General features: G+C 43.6%; 1 protein-coding gene across 1 annotated transcript in view; it reads left to right on the top strand.

Moving 5' to 3' along the window:
* Window positions 1–20,546, top strand: part of angpt1 (angiopoietin 1) — a 69,831-nt gene extending 49,285 nt beyond the window's left edge. The window contains exons 8-9 of the mRNA XM_080004874.1: window positions 14,646–14,776; window positions 18,120–20,546. Coding sequence (XP_079861000.1) covers window positions 14,646–14,776; window positions 18,120–18,283 — 295 coding nt within the window. The 3' untranslated portion in view covers window positions 18,284–20,546. The remainder of the gene's footprint in view (window positions 1–14,645; window positions 14,777–18,119) is intronic.
* Window positions 20,547–21,165: the final 619 nt, after the last annotated feature.

Below are 21,165 nucleotides of genomic sequence, written 5' to 3'. Positions count from 1 at the left end.
CCATCTCGTTTACTGGAAATTACCAGAAACGTACCACTGATTTTATCAAGGTATCTACTGCGTGAGGGTTTAACTTCGGGGTAAAGTCATCGCAATGACTACATTCTTGAACCGTCCTGCTTCCGAATTGTAGAATTTTTTTTTTGCAGTTTGTGAAGGAATCAGTAGAAGCAGTGCAGTGCAGTCCAGTGGCACCGAAGCAACAAGTGGAAGTTTTACAACATCAACATCTGCGCAGTATAAGCTGACGTGATGTTAAAGTGTCTCTAGTGTTTAAGGATTTTGGAGGAATGTTCTGGTCGCACTACTGGACCAGAACAAAATGGTTCTGGCTTAACCACAGCCACATCGCTTTTCTTCTCTTGTTTTTGTTTCATGGTGATTCAGGGCGTCCATGACCCCGGCCAGTGTGGCCAAGTGCCTTCGCTTTGCTTAGTCAGAGCGTCGGCTGTGAATGAAAACATGAAATTAAATATCATTTGATAACCCGCATGAACCCCTTCAGAATGTTAGTTAGTCAGTCAGTCAGTCAGTCAGTCAGTCAGTCAGTCAGTTAGTTGGTTGGTTAGTTTGTTGAGAAGGGTTCACAAAGGGTGGAATCCCACTTCCAGGATGGGAGGGTTCAACAGATGCCGAATTGGCAATGTTTTTAGCATTAGTTATTTTCTCTGTCGTCAGTTGTTCACCTGGTGGTTGGTGGTCCTTGGTGGTTGGTTTGTTGGTTGGTTGGTCAGTCGGTCAGTTGGTGGTTGGTTTGTTGGTTGTTGGTTGGTTGGTCGGTCGGTCAGTGGTTGGTTTGTTGGTTGGTTGGTCGGTCACTCGGTCAGTGGTTGGTTTGTTGGTTGTGGTGGGTGGGTCAGTGGTTGGGTTTGTTGGTTGTTGGTCAGTTGGTCGATCAGTGGTTGGTTTGTTGGTTGTTGGTCGGTTGGTCGTCAGTCAGTGGTTGGTTTGTTGGTTGTTGGTCGGTTGGTCAGGGGTTGGTTTGTTTGTTGTTGGTCACTTGGTCAGTCAGTGGTTGGTTTGTTGGTTGGTTGCTTGATCCGTCGGCCAGTTGGTGGTTGGTTTATTGGATGGTTGGTCGGTCGGTCAGTTGTTGGTTTATTGGCTGGTTGGTCGGTCGGTCAGTGGTTGGTTTATTGGTGTGTTGGTTGGTCGGTGGTTGGTTTGTCGGTTGGTTGGTCGAAATTTCGGTCGAAATAAATATATGAAGTGAAATTAAAAAGCATCGGACTAACCAGTCAGTGAATGGAAGGATAAATAGCTGAGAAATAGATACTTCTGGGAGTTACAGTTGGCATGAAAGAAAAATGAAGGGTCAAACCATTAGATCATCTGTGTTAGTGGATTACACGACAATTCCCAGAATTCCATTGAAAACGGCAGAGGTTTTTTTTCACTTTACTTTCATTCTTGACTTCTCTTTTGTTCAGATGGAAACTTTTTTTTTTTTGATCCCTTCAGGTGGCGGGATATGTTTTTCATGTGAGGGCACTGCTCTTTTTTGTGAATCTTTATCCATATCAAGAGTTCTTGCCGCGAGAGGTGGACTCTGCCACCAACATTGTGAAACAGCATATAGAGGAAGCACATGTGTAACACAAAAACATTGGATGGCTGATTCTTATAATGATCCAGCGAAATATAATATCACATTTGGGATTGGGATGGAACAAGGTTAGACTGGTAATTAAATCATAGGTTGAAGCAAATTGCTCTATGCCGGCCATATTTGATTTGATTGCCATCGTGTGAAAGTGAAATTGCAGATTCCATCCACTCAAACGAGTGAAAAACAAGTAATGTTCCACATATATTGATTGTGTTGTTGCAGTTATTGATGTAACACATAAGAAATGCATTGAGTAATACTCAGTTATCTTTTGAATTATGACTTTTCTCACGGTGCAGGCTCTCGTGCTTTGTTTGCGGAGCTGGTATATGTGTAATCGAGTTTAGTGGTCGCCTTCAGAGAGCAGGATCAGTCAATAGCAATGGCTCTCATCACTGCGTAAATACCGCAGCTGGTCTTTTTTGGAAGGTTTGCCACGAACCAAATCACTGCTGTTGTTGCTGTTAATAGGGTGACACATCTTCAGAGGGTTCCCATTGTTCCCGGAGAGTTCCCATTGAGTGTGTGCCATTTATTTATTTTGTTTATTTCTAAGCGAGGGGAGGACTTCCAGGGGCTGTCTTGAAAATCAGATCAAAATCAGAGCGCGCATATGTGTTGTTGTTGTTGTTCCTGGTCGTTCCTAGGGGTCGGGGGTCACGTCTGGTCACGTGACCCGACTTGTGAACCGTTACATACGACCAACTCATCCTGATGAGCTGCTCCATTACCCCTGCTTAAAGACAGACCTGTGCACTGGATGGTCAGGACAATGAGGAAGATATCTTAACTGTGTCACCCCAAAACTGCTTTTTGGAAACACTCCTGGTAGTTTGCTTGGATGCACATAGTGGAGCAGTTAGGATGTCCTGGTACATCAAAATCAGAATCTGTTTATATACATGCAAGGAATGTGTCGTGGTTAGAATTGGTGCATTGCTGTACAGACGTTGCATAAAAAAGCATTGCATAAAAAAGAAGCTTCACAGTCTGATGAAGAAGCAGAATATACAGCAAAAATTATCAAAAATAATAACAACAAATATACATATAAAAAATACCCTAATAGAAAAACAAAAATAGCCAAATAAAAAGTAGTCAAATAAAAGAAAAAAAATAGAAAATGCAAAATCCAGGGTTCGCAACATGTGGGCGGGGGACCCCCCGAGGGTCTTCAAGAGGGTTCAGGGGTTACCCAACAAAATGATTAATATTTCACTGTCATTCACTGTTCATTGTATACTATAGACACTAAATCATATCTAACAATATTAATCTTCTAAGATTAGGGTCTCAAAGACAACATTTTTTCACACCAAATGGGGCCTGTGGACTTAATATGTATCAAATGTATCATCTTAAATGTGAAAGATTTTGAGAATCACTGCAATGACTTTGATTAAGAAATTGATTTAAAATAAATTTTATATATATATATATATATGTATATATATATATATATATATATATATATACACTGTATATATACACCGATCAGCCACAACATTTAAACCACCACTAATAACCACTATTATTGTGAAGCTCCAACCTCGTGCCGCCAAAACAGCTCTGACCCGTGGAGGCATGGACTCCACAAGACCTCTGAAGGTGTCCTGTGGTGTCTGAGACGTTAGCAGCAGATCCTTTAAGTCCTGAAAGTTAGGAGGTGGGACCTGGTCTGATGAATCAGACCGGTCTGATTCATCAGACCAGGCCACTTTCTTCCATTGCTCAATGGTCCAGTTCTGACGCTCACGTACCCATTGTAGACGCTTTCGGTAGTGAACAGGGGTCATCATGGACACTCTGACCGGTCTGTGTCTACTCAGCCCCATACGCAGCAAGCTGTGATGCACTGTGTGTTCTGACACCTTTCTATCACAGCAGCATTAACTTTTTTCCCCAGTTTGTGCTACAGGAGCTCTTCTGTGGGATCGAAACAGACGGGTTAGACTTCACCTCCCTAGGTACATCAATGAGCCCATGGGTGTCCATGACCCTGTCGCTGGTTCACTGGTTGTCCTTCCTTGGACCACTTTTGGTCGGTACTAACCACTGCATAGCGGGAACACCCCACAAGACCTGCTGTTTTGCAGATGCTCTGACCCAGTTGTCTAGCCATCACAATGTGGTGCTTGTCAAAGTGGCTCAGATCCTTACGCTTGCCCATTTTTCCTGCTTCCAACACAACTTCAAGAACTGACTGTTCGCCTGCTGTCTAATATATACCACCCCTTGACAGGTGCCACTGGAACAAGATGATCAATGTTATTCACTTCACCTGTCACTGGTTTAAATGGTTTGGCTGATCAATGTAAAAAAAAAAAAAATATATATATATATATATATAGATGTATTTATTCTTAAGGGTTTCTAATTAGGTTCTAGTCAAATCTCACTCATAACTTGGCCATCAGTCCACTGTATGTATTCCTTTTATTTGTTTGTTTTCTTTGGGTCAGTGAATATGTGGTTCTGAGTATGTATTAATTTGATTTAAAAACATTATCATCCAACTACAAGTCAGAAAAATGTGTGGGAGAGAACCATGAAGAGACTTGCGGCGGAGTTAAATATATGTACGGACACAAGTTGAGGTTTTTGACATTCGTATTTTTAAATCTATTGCCAAAAGCCTCCCAGCGTGAAGAAGCGCATTATGTTTGCCTTAGACATTTGGCATTTAATTTTTGACCATTCTTTCCATCTTTATTCCACATCCCTCGCTGTGTGGAAAAGCCAAGCCCCTCTCCAGGGATTTTATCCACATGATAACAGCCAGATGTTTGATGTAGAGGTTTAGGGGGAAAACTGGATGGAGATTAGGATCCTGTCGGGTTTCATCCTCACAGATAGAGTAACGATAGACTCTTCTTTAAACCATGAATAGACAACAGATCGATACGGTCTATAGACTATAGATAGACTGTAGATAGACTATAGACAGACCGTAGATAGACTGAAGATAGACTATCGATAGTCTACAGATAGACTGCAGACAGACTATAAATAGAATGTAGACTATAGATAGACTGTAGACAGACTGTAGATAGGCCTTGAGACAGACTTAAGATAGACTATAGATAGACTGTAGATAGACTGTAGACAGACTATAGATAGACTGTAGACAGACTATAGATAGACTGTAGATAGACTATAGACGAACCGTAGATAGACTGAAGATAGACTGTAGATAGACTATAGATAGAATGTAGACAGACTGTAGATAGACTGTAGATAGACTTTAGATAGACTGAAGATAGACTATATATAGACTATAGATAGACAAAAGATAGACCAAAGATATACTATAGATAGACTATAGATAGACTGTAGATAGACTGTAGATAGATCTTTATACCGATTTTTAGATAGACTGTAAATAGACCATAGATAGACTATAGATAGACTATAGATATACGATGGTTGACTGTAGATAGACTGTAGATAGCCTATAGATAGACTGTAGATAGACTGTAGATAGGCTATGGATTGCCTAATCTGTAGACCGTAGATAGACTAAAGATAGACTGTAGATAGACTATAGATGGACTATGCATAGCCTTTTCTATAGACTGTAGACAGACTCACTCCCTCACAGATAGACTATTTTCATCCCGTTTCCGACTCCCATTGAGATGCTGTGTCCACGTTGGGAGGCCGGAGAGATGGAGGGATTAGGAGAACAATGCCATGTGTTGCTTCATTTTAATTAAGAGATTCAGCTGTAGTTTGGATACTGCAACCGCTATCTTTTTTGGCAGGCAGCGACCTTAATGAAGAACAGAGATGGAGACTCGTAAAAAAATCTGAAACTGTTCTTCATTGTTTATGGTTTCATGGTTTGTGTTCTTTGGCCAATAATAACCCTGTCGTTTTCATGGGATAAAAGTATATTCCTACCCATTCGGGGTTTTTTTTTTGTGCGTATACTATTTTTTTTTTATACTATACTATTTTTTGTACTTCTTATTTATTTTTATACATTTATTTATAGAATAGCTATATGCTGTAACTGTAGTGTAAGTACACTCATAATAAGTATATTGAAACATGAACCTAACTTAATCTGTACTTCACTTGATAACCAAAAATACTTGAAATCCAGGAAAAATGTATTTTGTTTGTGTATGGTTTTAATTTAACAAAATGTTGACTTGTGTAAGCTAAAACTAAAACTCAACACCTTGATATCGATACCGACACTTCTTTTGCCATGATATTGAACTTTGGTGAACTGCGTGCAGAAAAAGTATTTTGAGTAACCTAAAAGAAAGTCCCATAAGTGGAAGAGACAGCAACACCGGCGGGGTCAACTGCAACGAAAAGCAGATTGGATGTGTTTCGACATTACGTCTTTATCAAAGGTTTGGGTGGACTGGGTGGACTCGCCCCCATTTTCCGACCTGTTTCATATCGGCCCACCAGTTGTGGAGTTCTCCTGGTGTATGCAATATATGGTGTAAAGCGGTCAAACCAGAAACAGGAAGTTGGATCCATATTGAGTCCATACCTCCCTGTTGCCGTTTCTCCCTCTAATGGGACTTTTTGGGGGTTTGCGTATCGACTTCCATATGACTTGACCTCCATAGGGGCAACCTGTGGTTCATCCTGTCACAAACGTGCACTATCTTAGACCTCAAGTGCGAAGGCTCCGCAGGAATTTGTTCATAAAGTGACTGTTCAACAGCAATCTGCGGGAGTTGGGGCAACGTGGGCTGCTGTGAAATGGGACGTGGCAGATAGAAGAGCGAAGTGGGGGTATTAACTGGGTCTGAGCCCCCGACTCTGGGACCTGCCTGCTCGGCTGTCGTCTATTTCAAGTGTATCTTTCGTTGTTTTTGGGGGGAGAAACGCTGTCTGCCACTGAAAGCAGTGCCTCACACAGGCAGCTTCCCCTGGGAAATCTGAAAGTACTATGATGTCTTACTGACGAACTGTGTGTTTTTCTCCTCTAGTTCAGCTTTAGAGGGTGAAAAAGAAAGGTTGAACGGCCCTTTTTTTCATAGTTGTCCCATTTAGTTTCATGGTGACCCATAGGCTGGGTGGCCCATTCAGAGTCTCTCTCTCTCTTACACCCATGGTATAAAGGGACAAAGGATACAGTCAAGACGCGGGGGAGAACCGCTCTCAACTTGAAAGTGGTTCAAAATACCCAATTCACCGGAATCGAGAAGCCATAATATTAACAATTCCACTTATCAATGTTTACCAGCTGGATGCTGATAGAATGGCGAGGTGACAGATAGTCAAAACTTAACTATGGATATGATTTTATTGGGAAGGGAATGGGAGATCCATTTGTATCCGTGCAAGAAGGTCACAGCTGGAACTTGTTACAGTGTTTACTCCTCCTTCTGAGGATGAATACAGTAGTAATTGATAAGAGAGTTGATAATAAATCCGATTGGCTACGACAAATTCTTATCTGCTGTTCAAAGCAAGCTGTTGTTTGGATTAGTTGTAAAGTACAAAAGTGGAAAAAGAACTTGGCTTTATTATTTTGCATTCAATGTCTGCTGCGCCAACATTGTCAATTGTCAGTATCTGAGCTCCGTGCCGTGCAACGTGTGATCCTTTGGATAGAGTGCTGCCCGCGAGGTGCGGAACTAGGCCTCGGAAAACATTGTTCATGGCTTGAAGCCTTGTAATCATCGCAGTAGTTAAACATGTTTTTGCACTACTCTGTAAAGTATACAGAGATATTTGGATAAAACAAAATCACGATTGGCTAATGTTTCATTGAAAACGATCACATACAACCGCTAAACAGCTATCCTCACCTGACCCCGGTTCGACTCGGAGCCCATTAATGCTCTCATGTTGTAATACTCTGGGGAGCAGAGTCATTAGGACTGAAATAAAATCTGTTCTGTAGTCCGAATAACGACGTGCGTCATTGATAATGTTGCAGCTTTGATTTGATACCGAATAATGGAAGTGCGTTGGTGACAAAGTACATGCAAGCCATGAATTGTCCTCGAATTGGACGTCAGTGGAAGGACATGGCAAGGCGCCAGACGCCTTCCCTGGAGGCGTCAATGGGAAAGCCCAAATCTCTGCAGGGGAGTTATTCATGTGGTTATTGATGACCCCGGGCCAATCTGATTAGCTCAATTATTTAAATAGAGCCCATCAGCTAAGCCGTGGATGCATGTTTAGCAGACTTGGCCGTGCAGATGTCTAACCCTTCGCAAGTATTTGGACATTTGGGGATTTTCTTTCTCCCTGGACATGCCAAATTGTCAGCATACCTCAGCAGAAAGAAGTTGGTAGATACTGGGCTCACCCTGTAAACATTGTAGAGCTGTATAAGGGCGGATTCACATGAAGCGCACAGGGTCGTGCCTGGAAGGCGGAGCTGCCAACAACAAAACCAAATCAAACCTTGCAAACCTTTTTTTTTTTCCCCTAATCAAACCTCTTCAAATGTACGCCAATAAAGGCACATTCATCACATTACAGTATATAACCGAGCAATCCCAAGACCAGTCGCTAAAATAACTTACTGTTGGTTGGTTATCTGGGTCGTTAGCAACCTAGCCCCAGCCCTATCCTGACCACCACAACGTGCTCAGCCTGGAGCTTGACATCCCCAGTTCACAGCTTGTATATCTCCAGCGATTGTTCCGTCTATTGGAATGTATGGGCTGGACAGGCCGTCGAGCTCCGGGGATCCAAGCCTCTCCTCCATACGGCAAAGGGGACTGCTGCACGGTCAGGTGGCTCTGAGGGAAGCTGTGGCCTGATTGGTTATTTAATGTCACGCGACATGTGGCGCGTTTGCGGGTTTCCAAGAACTTTAAATAATTTTATCTCAGTGCTCAGTTGGTCAATGCCCAGAAAGAAAAAGGCGCGCCTGCATCGAAACCAACGGATCGGAGAGCTCAGAAGACGCTTTCATCTGAACAGGCCCGAAGGCTACACGGAAATCTGCAATTCCAAAAATGTTTATTAGGAAACAAAATGCTCTGCTGAAAATTAAAAATAAAAAAAACGCTCTGGCAGAGAGCTAGTACTTCCCGGTTACTTTACAGTTTGAATTCAAAGCCCAGTATGTGGACTCAGAAAAAAATCTCATAATTTGTTTTTTCTTCAGCATTTTTTGGAGCAGTTTTTTTTTTATTGTAGAGAGAGACAGGAAATGGGGGTGGGGGGGTGGGAGGGTGGAGAGAGGGAGAGACACGCAGCAAATGACCGCAGGCCGCATTGGAACCCGTGTCGCCGCAGACGTTTTGCCCATGCGCGCTTCGCCAGTTGAGCCACTAGGACCCCCTCCGATGATTCATGAATGCAGAACTGCAGAATTTAGTCATTTTCTTCTGTGGATGGTTCTGGGCAACCTGTGCATAGTCAAGAGCAGGAGTTCTGCCTCGATTTGAGGTACGTCAGGACCGTGTAGGACCTTTAGTTTTTGCTTTTAGCAGGCTTCTTATGATGTTATGAAGAGACTTTTGAGGGGTTGTTTCGGTGATTTATTTTCCAATATCTCTCCTTGTTCTCTTTATTGGTTTTTGTTATGGCCTTCAATCACGTGTTCCTGAAACCATGCCGACGAGACACCTTGACAGTTTCTGGGCAATTTCTCATCCTCTCGTATCTTATCTCAGAGGGAAAGCTTTTTTTTGCTCTCAAGGTTTTTCATGTTCCATGTTCAGATTGCCCCGCACACCACTGAAGTACTGGGAATTAATGAATTCCTGCCATGGAACACGGCCGTCAGTTGAGGAGCAGATCGTCGGGCCCGGCAAAACGACGGAGCCGCCTGTAAACACGGGCGCAGAATATTTAAAGAGGCCTGTCAAAGTGTCACGGCGGAAAATCCCTCTTAATCTGGAGCTTTGGCAAGGCCCTAAAGAGCTCTCGCAATCGTATCGTGGAAACACGAAACAGACGTCTGTGTTCTATCAGCGCGGCGCAATGTTTTTATTCCTCCGATTCGGGAATTAGCTGATGCAGAGGACGTACTGTACTACCGCGAGGCGGTGTTTTGGGAAACGAGTTCGCTCTGTAGTACACGCTCTGCAGCCTCTCCAAAGGCAAATATTCAGATACACATATGGGCACACCACGCACACACACAAAAACACACACACACACACACACACACACACACACACGTTAGTCTTATTATACACTTAGATCTGTGTATCAAACCTTGGCGTGTCCGGTATTTCTGCGGCCGCTGATTAGACCTCTGACTCACCCGTACATCTGGGCGTTATGGGTATTGGTTTAGTGGCTTCAGCTAATTCCCAACTGTGACTTCTTTCAGTCACATTTCTTGACTCCGTCGTTCAAATCAGTCATTTGCACAGCTGTCCAAATACAGAAGTCTTTCACATTAAATTACTTTTCAGGTTTTTTTTTTTTTCTTTCTCCTGAGGAATCCAGCCTGGTCTTTCTCTTTCAGAGGAGTCTGTCACATTACCCGCTCATCTACGTCCACCAGCGTCGAGACACGTATGCAGTTGAAGGTTCATGCACATGGCTCCTCATGGCCCCCGAAAAACACAACATATTTGCTTCTTTACGTTCGTTCGTTTCTCATCGGAAAAAATGTATCTCCGCCCACCTTCCCGCTCCGCTCTCCGTTCCCCATTGACATTTTGGTTGAGCACAAACTGTTTTGCTGTGAAGACCTCACTCTAAGAGTCCTCCGGTGCTGCTGTTTGGCTCTACAAACTCCTCTTTGGGGAGAAAGAGAGATTGACTGAGCGTGAGAGAAAAAGAGTGAAAGAAAGAGAGAGAGGAAGAGAGGGAGAGCGAGCGATACAGTAGGTTTGCATAGGACAGGATATGCAGTGAAGCCTTAGACCTGGTCTATGGCTGAAGCTCCTACACTAAAATGTTCATATTCCCAGCACCTGACATCGAGATATAAATTATGGTAATCCATAAAATGACAAAGTTAAGAAATCTCATATTTCCGCCATTCAATGTATTATGCATGTTCTCCTCTATATGTTGTTTCCATTCTTGGTGGCGTGGCCCGCCTTCTCTCTTGAAAGGCAGCCACAGTTTGGATGGAAATTCTTCAACTTGTAGTGCAATCCCCCCAACAAAGACAATTGTATGAATTGCATCTTGCAAGCTAAGGCAAAGCAAATCTTTTGTTTTTAGGAGGTTAGGATAGGGGTTAGTGTTAGGGTTAGGGTCAGGGTCAGGGTCAGGGTCAGGGTCAGGGTAAGGGTTAGGGGTTAGGTGTTAGCGTTCAGGTTAGGGTTAGGGTCAGGGTTAAGGTCAAGGGTTTGCATAGGACAGGATACGCAGTGAAGCCTTAGACCTGGTCTATGGCTGAAGCTCCTGCACTAAAATGTTCATATTCCTAGCACCTGACATCTAGATATAAATCATGGTTATCCATCAAATGATGAGTTAGGATAAGGGTTAGGGTTAGGGTAAGGGGGTTAGAGTAAGGGTTAGGATCAGGGTTAGGGTTAGGGTCAGGATTGGGGTTAGGGTTAGGGTTATGGGTTTGTGTTAGGGTTAGGGTTAGGTTAGGGTCAGGGTTAGGGTCAGGGTTAGGGTCAGGGTCAGGGTTAGGGTTAGGGGTTAGTGTTCAGGTTAGGGTTAGGGTCAGGTTGAGGGTCAAGGGTTTGGGTTAGGGGGTTAGGCTAAGGGTTAGGGTGTAAGGGTTAGGGTCAGGGTTAGCGTTAGGGTTAGGGTTAGAGTTAGGTTAGGTTAGGGTTAGGGGTTTGGGGTTATGGATAGGGTTAGGGTTAGGGTTAGGGTTAGGGGGTAGGGGTTAGGGTTAGGGTTAGGGTTAATGTTAGAGTAAGGGTTAGGGGTTAGTGTTCGGGTTAGGGTTAGGGTCAGGATTAGGGCTAGGGTCAGGGTTAGGGTAGGGTTACGGTTAGGGTTAGGGTCAGGGTTAGGGTCAGGGTAAGGTTTAGGGTTAGGGTTAGGGTTAAGGGGTTAGGTTGGGGTTAGGCTGAGGTTAGGGTTGGGGTTAGCGGTTAGGTTTAGGGTTAGGTTAGGTTAGGGTTGGGGTTAGGGTTGGGTTTAGGGTTAGGGGTTAGGGTTAGGGTTAGGGTTAGGGTTAGGGTTAGGGTAAGGGGTTTGGGTTAGGGTTAGGGTTAAGGGTTAGTGTTAGGGTTAGGGTAGGGTTAGGGTTATGGGTTTGTGTTAGGGTTAGGGTTAGGTTAGGGTCAGGGTTAGGGTCAGGGTTAGGGTCAGGGTCAGAGTTCGGGTCAGGGTTAGCGTTAGGGTTAGGGTTAGGGTTAGGGTTAGAGTTAGGTTAGGTTAGGGTTAGGGGTTAGGGGTTATGGATAGGGTTAGGGTTAGGGTTAGGGTTAGGGGTTAGGGGTTAGGGTTAGGGATAGGGGTTATGGGTTAGGGTTAGGGTTAGGGTTAGGGCTAGGATTAGGTTGGTTAGGGTTACGGTTAGGTTAGGGTTAGGGTGAGGGGTTAAGGGTTAGGGTTAGGGTTAGGGTTAGGGGTCAGGGTTAGGGTGAGGGTTAGGGTTAGGGTTAATGTTAGAGTAAGGGTTAGGGGTTAGTGTTCGGGTTAGGGTTAGGGTCAGGATTAGGGCTAAGTTCAGGGTTAGGGTAGGGTTACGGTTAGGGTTAGGGTCAGGGTTAGGGTCAGGTAAGGTTTAGGGTTAGGGTTAGGGTTAAGGGGTTAGGTTGGGGTTAGGGTGAGGTTAGGGTTGGGGTTAGCGGTTAGGGTTAGGGTTAAGGGGTTAGGTCCGGGTTAGGGTTAGGTTAGGTTAGGGTTGGGCTTAGGGCTGGGTTTAAGGTTAGGGGTTAGGGTTAGGGTTAGGGTTAGGGTTAGGGGTTTGGGTTAGGGTTAAGGGTTAGTGTTAGGGTTAGGGTTAGGGTTAGGGTTATGGTCAGGGTTTGGGTTAAGGGTTAGTGTAAGGGTTAGGGTTAGAGTTAAGGGTTTGTGTTAGGGTTAGGGTTAGGGTTAGGGTTATGGTCAGGGTTTGGGTTAAGGTTTAGTGTTAGGGTTAGGGTTAGAGTTAGAGTTATGGTTCAGGTTAGGGTTAGTGTTTGGGTTAGGGTTAGGGTCAGGGTTAGGGTCAGGGTAAGGTTTAGGGTTAGGATTAGGGTTAAGGGGTTAGGTTGGGGTTAGGGTGAGGTTAGGGTTGGGGTTAGCGGTTAGGGTTAGGGTTAGGGTTAGTGTTAGGGGTTGGGATTAGGGTTAGTGTTAGGGTTAAGGGGTTAGGTCCGGGTTAGGGTTAGGTTAGGTTAGGGTTGGGGTTAGGGTTGGGTTTAGGGTTAGGGGTTAGGGTTAGGGTAAGGGGTTCCGGTTATGGTTAAGGGTTAGTGTTAGGGTTAGGGTTAGGGTTAGGGTCAGGGTTTGGGTTAGGGGTTTGGGTTAGGGTTAGGGTTAGGGTTAGGGTTAGGGTTAGGGTAATGGTGAGGGTTAAGGTTCAGGGGTTAAGGTTAGGGTTAGGGTTAGGGTTAGGCTTATGGGGTTAGGGTTAGGGTTAGGGTTAGGTTAGGGTTAGAGTTAGGGTTAGGTTTAGGTTTAGGTTAGGGTTAGGGGTTAGGGTTAAGGGGTTAGGGTTAGGGTTAGGGTTAGGGTTAGGGGTTAGGGTCAAGGTAAGGGTTAAGGTTAGGGTTAGGGTTATGGTTAGGGTCAGGGTCAGGGTTAGGTTTAGTGTTACGGTTAGGGGTTAGGGTTAAGGTTAGGGTTAGGGTTAGGGTTATTTTGGGTTAGGGTTAGAGATTAGGGTTAGTGTTTGGGTTAGGGTTAGCTTTAGAGTTAGAGTAATGGTTCAGGATAATGTTAAGAGGTTAGTGTTAGAGTTAGAGTCAGGGTTAGGGTTCGAGTTAGGGGGTTAGGGTTGGGGTAAGGGTTAGGGTTAGGGTTAGGGTTGGATGTCCATTTCTCAGCAACTTACGGATGCACAATTACATCCACATAACTTGCTAGATAACCAGACTTGGCCTGTCATTCATGTAGTTTAATTTCATTAATTTACCAAAATAGTGCAAGTCCTCCCCTGTTACAGTTTATTTTTGTTGAACATTGAGGGTGTTTAGGATACAAATATGAAAAGGAGGGATCATTTATTCATAAATGTGCTGGACCACCCATGCCATGCCATGCCGACCTTAAAAGCTCTGTATCTCAGGGTTAGGGTTAGAAAGCAGTTGATGTTGACCTGGACAAAGTTGCACCTATGTAGGGAATGTAGGGACATGGGGAAAACACAGAAGGAAATATATTGACATTCATTCAAGTGCATCATCTCACTGATGAGCTGAACGTTTCACCTCTCCAGGAATCCACCACCCTTCATTCTGGACCCAGTGCCCTTAAACATCCTTTAAAATGTGTCTTTCACCAGCGGCGCGCCGGCTCTGGTGATTTATACCTTCCACATGTTCAGGTTCAGGATTGGCTTCTCAGCCTGGACGCCGACTTGCCATATTCTTGGGCTGTAACGTGTAATAAACGTGAGTACGAAGCTTCGTTGCATAGCGTAAATAAAGAGGAAGGGGTAGAGGAGTGGGAAGCGGTCCATAAAGACAAGGACAGGGCGGCCATTGTGGTTTTTTAATAAGAGGTACGACCCTGTGGGAGCGTTTGGGGCCTCTCCAGCTGGATATAAACTTATATAGAATCAAGAGCGTTGTTTGTGATCACTGCTACAGGTCAGTATCTAGTGACTTTGTCTTCCCACTCGTCCTCCTCTTCTCTCTTCTCTGGTTTAAATTGCTCAACCTCAGCCCAGCAGGTGGAAACGTACTTCTGGATGCACACACTCCAAATATGCCCCTGAAATATATACATTCTCTATCTCTTTCTGTCTACTCTTTCTGTTTGTTTTTCCTCCATAGATTTCTCTCTTCTCCTCTTTCTCACGTTTGGGGTCCATGTTGATCCAAGTCTGAGGGACTATTCGCGGATCCCTTAGGAGACGGAAGCGTACAGCGTGTTATGTCTTCTTTTATGTCTTCCCTCGATTGTTTTTTATTTCTCCACATTGCCCACAGCGCCATAACACCCCTTTCTTCGCCCCCCCCCCTCCCCCTCCCACCCGCCCCCTCCATCCCTCCATCCCCCTCTTCCTCTGCCTTAGGCTGTTCCTGAAGAGCCACAGCGGGACGGCGGGCCGGCAGAGCAGCCTGGTGATCCACGGGGCCGACTTCAGCACCAAGGACGTGGACAACGACAACTGCCTGTGCAAGTGCGCCCTCATGCTAACCGGGGGTAAGTGCACGGATCCCCATATAAACAACATAGTTCTATACGTACATACATAGATCTCAATGGGGTATTACCTGTATGAAAAAATACAGGATACATGGAAAAATAAATGCCCATGTTTATTATGACGGGATTGCTGCCTGGCTCTGTAGGCGGTGAATTGAACCGTATAAAATTGGCAAAACATCACGGTCCATGGAAAGGACCTTCTGTGAGAGATGGTATCTTCCCAACATTCTTCTGTCCTGTTTGTAGATATCCAATCCGTTCCAAAAATATAATAACATGAGTACTCCACCTGCCTGTCTTCACAGTCAGTTGAGTTTTGCGCAATACAGCTTCAAAGCTGTAATCCCTGAGCTCATTTTGTGATTTTTATTTTTCATTTTTGTGTATTTTATTCTTGTAGCGTAATCCAGCCAAACTGCACAATTATGGATCTCCACTAAAAATATTGTAAAATATACATATTATTAAAAATATCTTATGGATTGTCACTTTTGAAGTAAACAAGGGTAAACCTCAAGAGTGAAGTGAGGACCCTACAACAAATACGGAGAGAAAAGCTCTTCACGGTTCAGTCCTGCTACACTCCACTCCAATAACCAATAAGTAGGATTGGCTGCGTGGCCCCGCCCCACCACGTCCGCTGCCATCTTGTATATTTCGCTTTCTCTTATGAGAGCGACCGGTTCTTCGTAAGCGTACGCAGCAAGTGAAAGAGCAGATCTCCGCCCATGAGGCTTCTTGTTCCGTGACCAAGTGTCAGGGAAATTGGAGATTCAAGATGGCCGACGCCCCTTGCTGGTGTTACTCAAGGATAGCGCAAAATTATTAGAGTTTCGGTTATTAGCTCTTGGGTAATGGAGGAAAGCAAAGGGAACTGGCGTTGAAGCCTGGATCGAAATAGCTTGATAAGTACAAATTTTGTTTGGTTTAAACCCCCGGTTGGACATGATTTATTTCCTACGTTTATGAGAGCAGCTTGGACATGAAGTGATGTAAGTGTTTCGGGGAGGCGCGCCGGGGTGGGGTGGGGGGTGGGGGCTTGAAGAAAACACTTGTATTTTATATATTTTTACGAGCGAAGCTGGACCGTTTAGTCTATGAAGGATTTCAAGCGTTCTGGGACAAGCCTATCATTTTAGTATTTATTCAAAACGGGTAATAATGACAGCAGCAGAAATGTTCAAGTTCAAGTTCAAGAGATTATTTGTCACATACACACACATACGGTCGTACATATATGCAGTGAAATGTCGACACACACATGGTGTGTATTTCCAGGAGGAGGACGGTGGAAGTCATTGTCCAAAGATTCGGGGGCTCAGGATCCTGCTTTTTCAGGAGGGAGGAGACCCCCTTCTCTTTGAACAGGACAGTAAAAGTGTGATCTGGAAACAGATGCTGATCATAAGTGTAGTGCATGAGATGATGAATGTGTTTTCTGTGGGTGATTGATACCGTAGGTGCATTTGAGTGTGTTGCGTGTGTGTGGGTTAAGTATTTTATCTTTCAAGCAGTTATGAGAAAATTGATTCCTCTGGACTGCAAAAAAAATGTTGAATTAAATTAACAAAACCACAAAAACATGGCTTGGTCCAACTGCAGAATTAGGTCACCACGAAAACTTTCCATTTAGTGGGGAACCACAGTGGATGTGACCGGTTTAAAACCATTTGATTCATGAGTTATTGTAAGTGTGTGTTCACATCGATCTGTATTTATTATTATTATTATTATTAAGTGCATTGAAAAATTGTTGTTTTCCATCATTTTATTTTTTTATTTTTCCATCCATCCATTTATTATTATTATTATTATTATTATTATTATTATTATTATTATTATTATTATTATTATTATAATAATAATAATAATTATTATTATTATTATTATTATTATTATTAACGTTTTATTCTATTTAACCATTATTTAACCAGGAGGACACTCAAGATTGAAAATGTCCTTTTCCGGGGGAGACCTGGCCAAGCTAGTACGCCAAATAAATAATAAATAATAATAATAATTATAATTTTTATGTTACAAAATGTCAGAACAGATGGAGCAGACAGGACAAAAGAATAAATCCAATTCACGAAAACACAATCACACTCCTCAGTGTCACAGTTATCACCTGGGCTGTGAACTCTGTGAAGGAGACGGGATTATTAGGATGTAGTTCAGTCCGCTGAGTTCATTCCGAAGGTTATTCCATGACCACTTCCATACAAAACATGCCGAATATTTAACCGTCAAGAGTGAAGCAGGCCAACGACAAGGGCAGGACGCTGATGGTTCTATTGAAATGTCAGCGGCCTCAGCGGTATGTAGGTCTGAGAGGCCGAGCAGCTGCCATGCGGACGTGAGCCTGACATAGGCCATGCAATCCCAATCAGTGTGTGTGTGTGTGTGTGTGTGTATGTGTGTGTGTGTGTGTGTATACGAGTAAAGGTGTAAAGTGTGTGTTAAGTGGAAATGGAAGAATTCAAAGGCCCATAGTCCTGAGTTTCACAAGTAGGACGCGAACGTCGTCGCTTTGGCGCAAGATAATCGACTCAACTCTCCGATGCCATCGGTCTGCGTGTGCGTCGGGCTTTTAGGGTTTGCCGAGTTTGGGGGTTGGATTTAGGGGGTTATTTTGTCACCTTCTGGGTGAAATTATAGGTTGCGCTTTGCCGGCGTGATCGCTCTCTCACCCAGATATCCTGTGTCTTTAAATAGGGTGAGGTTCCTAAAGAGGTTAGCAGCACGGATTGGCTGCTTAGGGAACCCGATGACAGTTGACACAGGGAGCAGATTGCCTCGAAACGGGGCCTGAGCCAACGCCGCGTGGACGCGCTCAACCTTTACCGGAACTAGAGCAGAAGCTTTAACCACCTGTCAGTGTCAAACTTTGGCCAGAACAGTCACACCTTGACACTTAAAGCTAGTGTACGTATTTCTGGCGTGTGGCTTTAAACCAGGGGTTCCCAGCCTCAGCTTGAGGCATTTGATGTCTCCTTATGTGCAGAAATGAGTTCAAAATCCACATGGATTTCAGTTCAAATGTCAACTCTATCAAAAATTCATTATCCTACTTTATAATGTGTTGTACGGCCTCAAAACCTTGCTCTCCGTCCCATACAAATAGAACCAGTCAAAAAAAAAAGACCAGCAACCGTTAATAAATACATGAAAAAACAGATCCTGTCTTTTAAACAGAGTGGTCTCTGATTGAATCTGGACTGATTTACTGGGTTGGAAAAGGTTTGGGAACCTGCTTTGAAGCACATTTCTACTCTAAATTCTCACATATCAATATCGTGTTTCCCTCTCCATTGTTCTCCGTGGTCGTCCGCTCCAGGTTGGTGGTTTGACGCCTGCGGCCCGTCCAACCTGAACGGCATGTACTTCACCCAGGGCCAGCACATCGGGAAGCTCAACGGCATCAAGTGGCACTACTTCAAGGGTCCCAGCTACTCGCTACGCGCCACCGCCATGATGATCCGCCCGCTGGACTTCTCCTAAAAAAAACCCCGGCGGTCCGAGAAGCCCAGAGTTTTAGGACCAGGAGAACCTTCTCCGCCTCCTGCGAGTCCATGTAACAGGTCATAAAAGGGGCACCTCCAGTTGCCTCATCTCATTTCGTTGGACTTTGAGAGTCGCCTGACGATCTCCAGTCGCCCTTCGCCTGTTGCTACAGCAGCTGATATAAGACGCTGCAGTTGCCGAGCAACTGTTTCCCACTGCCCACCGCACTGCACTCTGGGAAAGATGCCTTGGCGATGGAGAGGACACGCAGACTTCAGGGGTTTAAACAAGAAAAAAAAAAAGAAAGGGGATTCCTGAATGGACCCCCCAAAGTCCCCCCCAAAAAAATGGCAAACTCCTCACGCAAGATATTTAGGAAATGAATCTTCTGCATGGACTGAAAGCTCCGTTTTCACTTTCCACTTCCTCCAGGACTCGTGGCTTCTATTTGTGCTGGAGGAGGCATTTTTTTGGGGAATGGAAGTGGGGAGTCACTGCGTTGTCTGTCTGTCCTTTAAAGACTCTTTTGGACTCTATGGGGACTCTTTTGGACTCTTTTGGACTCTGGGATTCGCCTTGGACGTCCCGCACCTGGGCGGCCGATAAAGGGCAAACACTGTGGAGGGGGAGAACGAGGGAGACAGGGAGGTTTTTGTAATAAAGCGCAAAGATGCATATTCCTATCATTTGTATTATAAATATATTGTTTTTGTTTTATTTGTTTTGTATTGTTATTCCTACTGTACACCATATTGAATCGGTGATATTATGATGTATATATTTTCCTCCGCAGCTCCATTATGAGGTGTCCTTCATTACATTTGACATAAAGTCCTGGTTCTAGCAGCGGTTTCTGGCTCTGGGGTGTTTTCGCTGTTTTTCCAGCATCGCAGCCGTATTACTTTCAAAGTTCAAGATGCCACATTATTATTGGAAGAGGCCCGAGACTGGGAATTATCGTAACTCGCCTTTATTGTTGGCCGACAAACAAGCGGTACCGGCCAAGAATGAGGGCTCGGAGCGATCGCCTTACGTCCGTTGGATATGAAAAATGAAAGCAGCGATACAGATGTGTGGAATCGTTTGTGGCACATTTTGGAGGGTTGTTTTTTTTTTCATACTGTAAGAAAAGAAAAACAAATGCTGTGCATGTTCACAATGTTTGCTTTTTTTTCATTATACAAGCTATAAATAATTAAACCAGTCTACGTTAGGGGGTTGAATTTTCCATCCCTATTTGTGGCATGTTCACGGTTTTTGAATGTCTTTTTGGAGCTCGTTGGGAAATGCACGAGGCACTCAGTGAAAGATTAATGCGGCACACATTTATCAAGATATTCCAGTGTTCCTATGGACAAGACAAACCCAATAACATGGCCTCAAAACACAACCGGATTGTCGAAATAATCCCCAGAAGAAATCCATTTTCATTACATTCTTCAACCCATAGGAATCACTGAAGGTACATCTGGTGAAAAAGGGAAAGAGAAAAAAAAAAAAAAAAAAAAAAAAAGTGAATCTGGAACTTGTAAAACTGCAAAAAAAAAAAAAAAAAAAATGCATTGATTGATTTAAATGATATAATTTAATGAGTGTGTGTATATATGAAGCAGCTGGGGGAAGATTTTTTTCGTGTTTCTGTTTTTCCATCTTCACAGCCGCAGTGGACAAGGGAACTACCCTGAACAATGTGCCTCTGATAGCTCTGCTTTTACCTCATTACATTGTAGATTTGCCGATTTATTTAACAACTTTTTTTTTTGTAACAGTGGGTCAGTGTCGTGTTGTTAGACTGAATAAAGGAGCATGTGATGCACTAACGTTTATAATACAGGGTTTTGGGGGTTTTTCTCGTCACTCAGATGTTGAAACTGGCACTGGTTTCCGTCGTGTCCCATCATGTTAACGCAGATATACAAGAGCCTCACTCTATTGTTGAAACTGTGATCCTATCTACGGTCCAAAAGAGTGAAGCCAGGACAAAGGTTTCCAAGAATGTCCAAAAATATCTCTGAGTCAATACTCAAATACTGCATCGCCAGCGGTGCATAAAACCACACACACTCAATAGCTACGTTATCGCAGTGTGAATAAATACGCCTGACTCATTATTTTAATGTTTGGCTGGGTGGTTTCCTAGTTGATGGTACGTTATTGTCAGTAAAAAAATCGAGTCAAATAAGAATTTTTGTTTTAATTTTTCAATTTTTTATTTTTGCCAGCTACATTTTAAATACGAGGAGTAACCATAACCCTAACCCATGAGCATAATAAAATAAAATCGGATAAAAAAAAAAATACAATTGAAATGTAAGTGTCAAATTTATGCAAATAGCCAAAATGTAATAAACAAAATGTACATATTTTTAAGATATACAAATTACATTTTATGCACAGGATAAATTATTGTTTTGGTATTTAGGTTATAAATGACAATATAAATTATTACTCTGTGGTAACTAGCTTATTATAGTATGCACAGTGTGGCATCACCAAATGGTGTAAGTCTCACAGACGCAGAAAGAAATTCTATATCCAAAGCAACCATTTTCAAGCTGTGGTCCGCCTGGTGGCCCATGGGGGTACTCCAAGAAAGACAGCAAAAGATGACAAAAGATTTTAAGGATATAGTTTTCTTAATTTAAAGAAATAATCATTTCGTGGTATTTTTGTTAATGGTGTTCCTAATGTAACTACTTTTGCTGTATATTTCCTTCAAACTTGGGGGTTAAGGAACAACCTCGACCGCCGCCTGTTCCCCGCGTGCCGCTCCTTTGATCGTTGACAAAAACTAAAACACTTTTGAGTTTTGCAAGTCAGCCGCGGCCCAGGAAAGTTTTGGAACCGGTGATCGAGGGGCGATTCTCCCGGAGACGTCT

Source organism: Zeus faber, assembly GCF_960531495.2.
Source record: "Zeus faber genome assembly, chromosome: 1".
Lineage (NCBI taxonomy): Eukaryota > Metazoa > Chordata > Actinopteri > Zeiformes > Zeidae > Zeus > Zeus faber.
The sequence above is the reverse complement of the archived record's forward strand: the minus strand, read 5'-3'. Positions and strand labels throughout refer to the sequence as shown.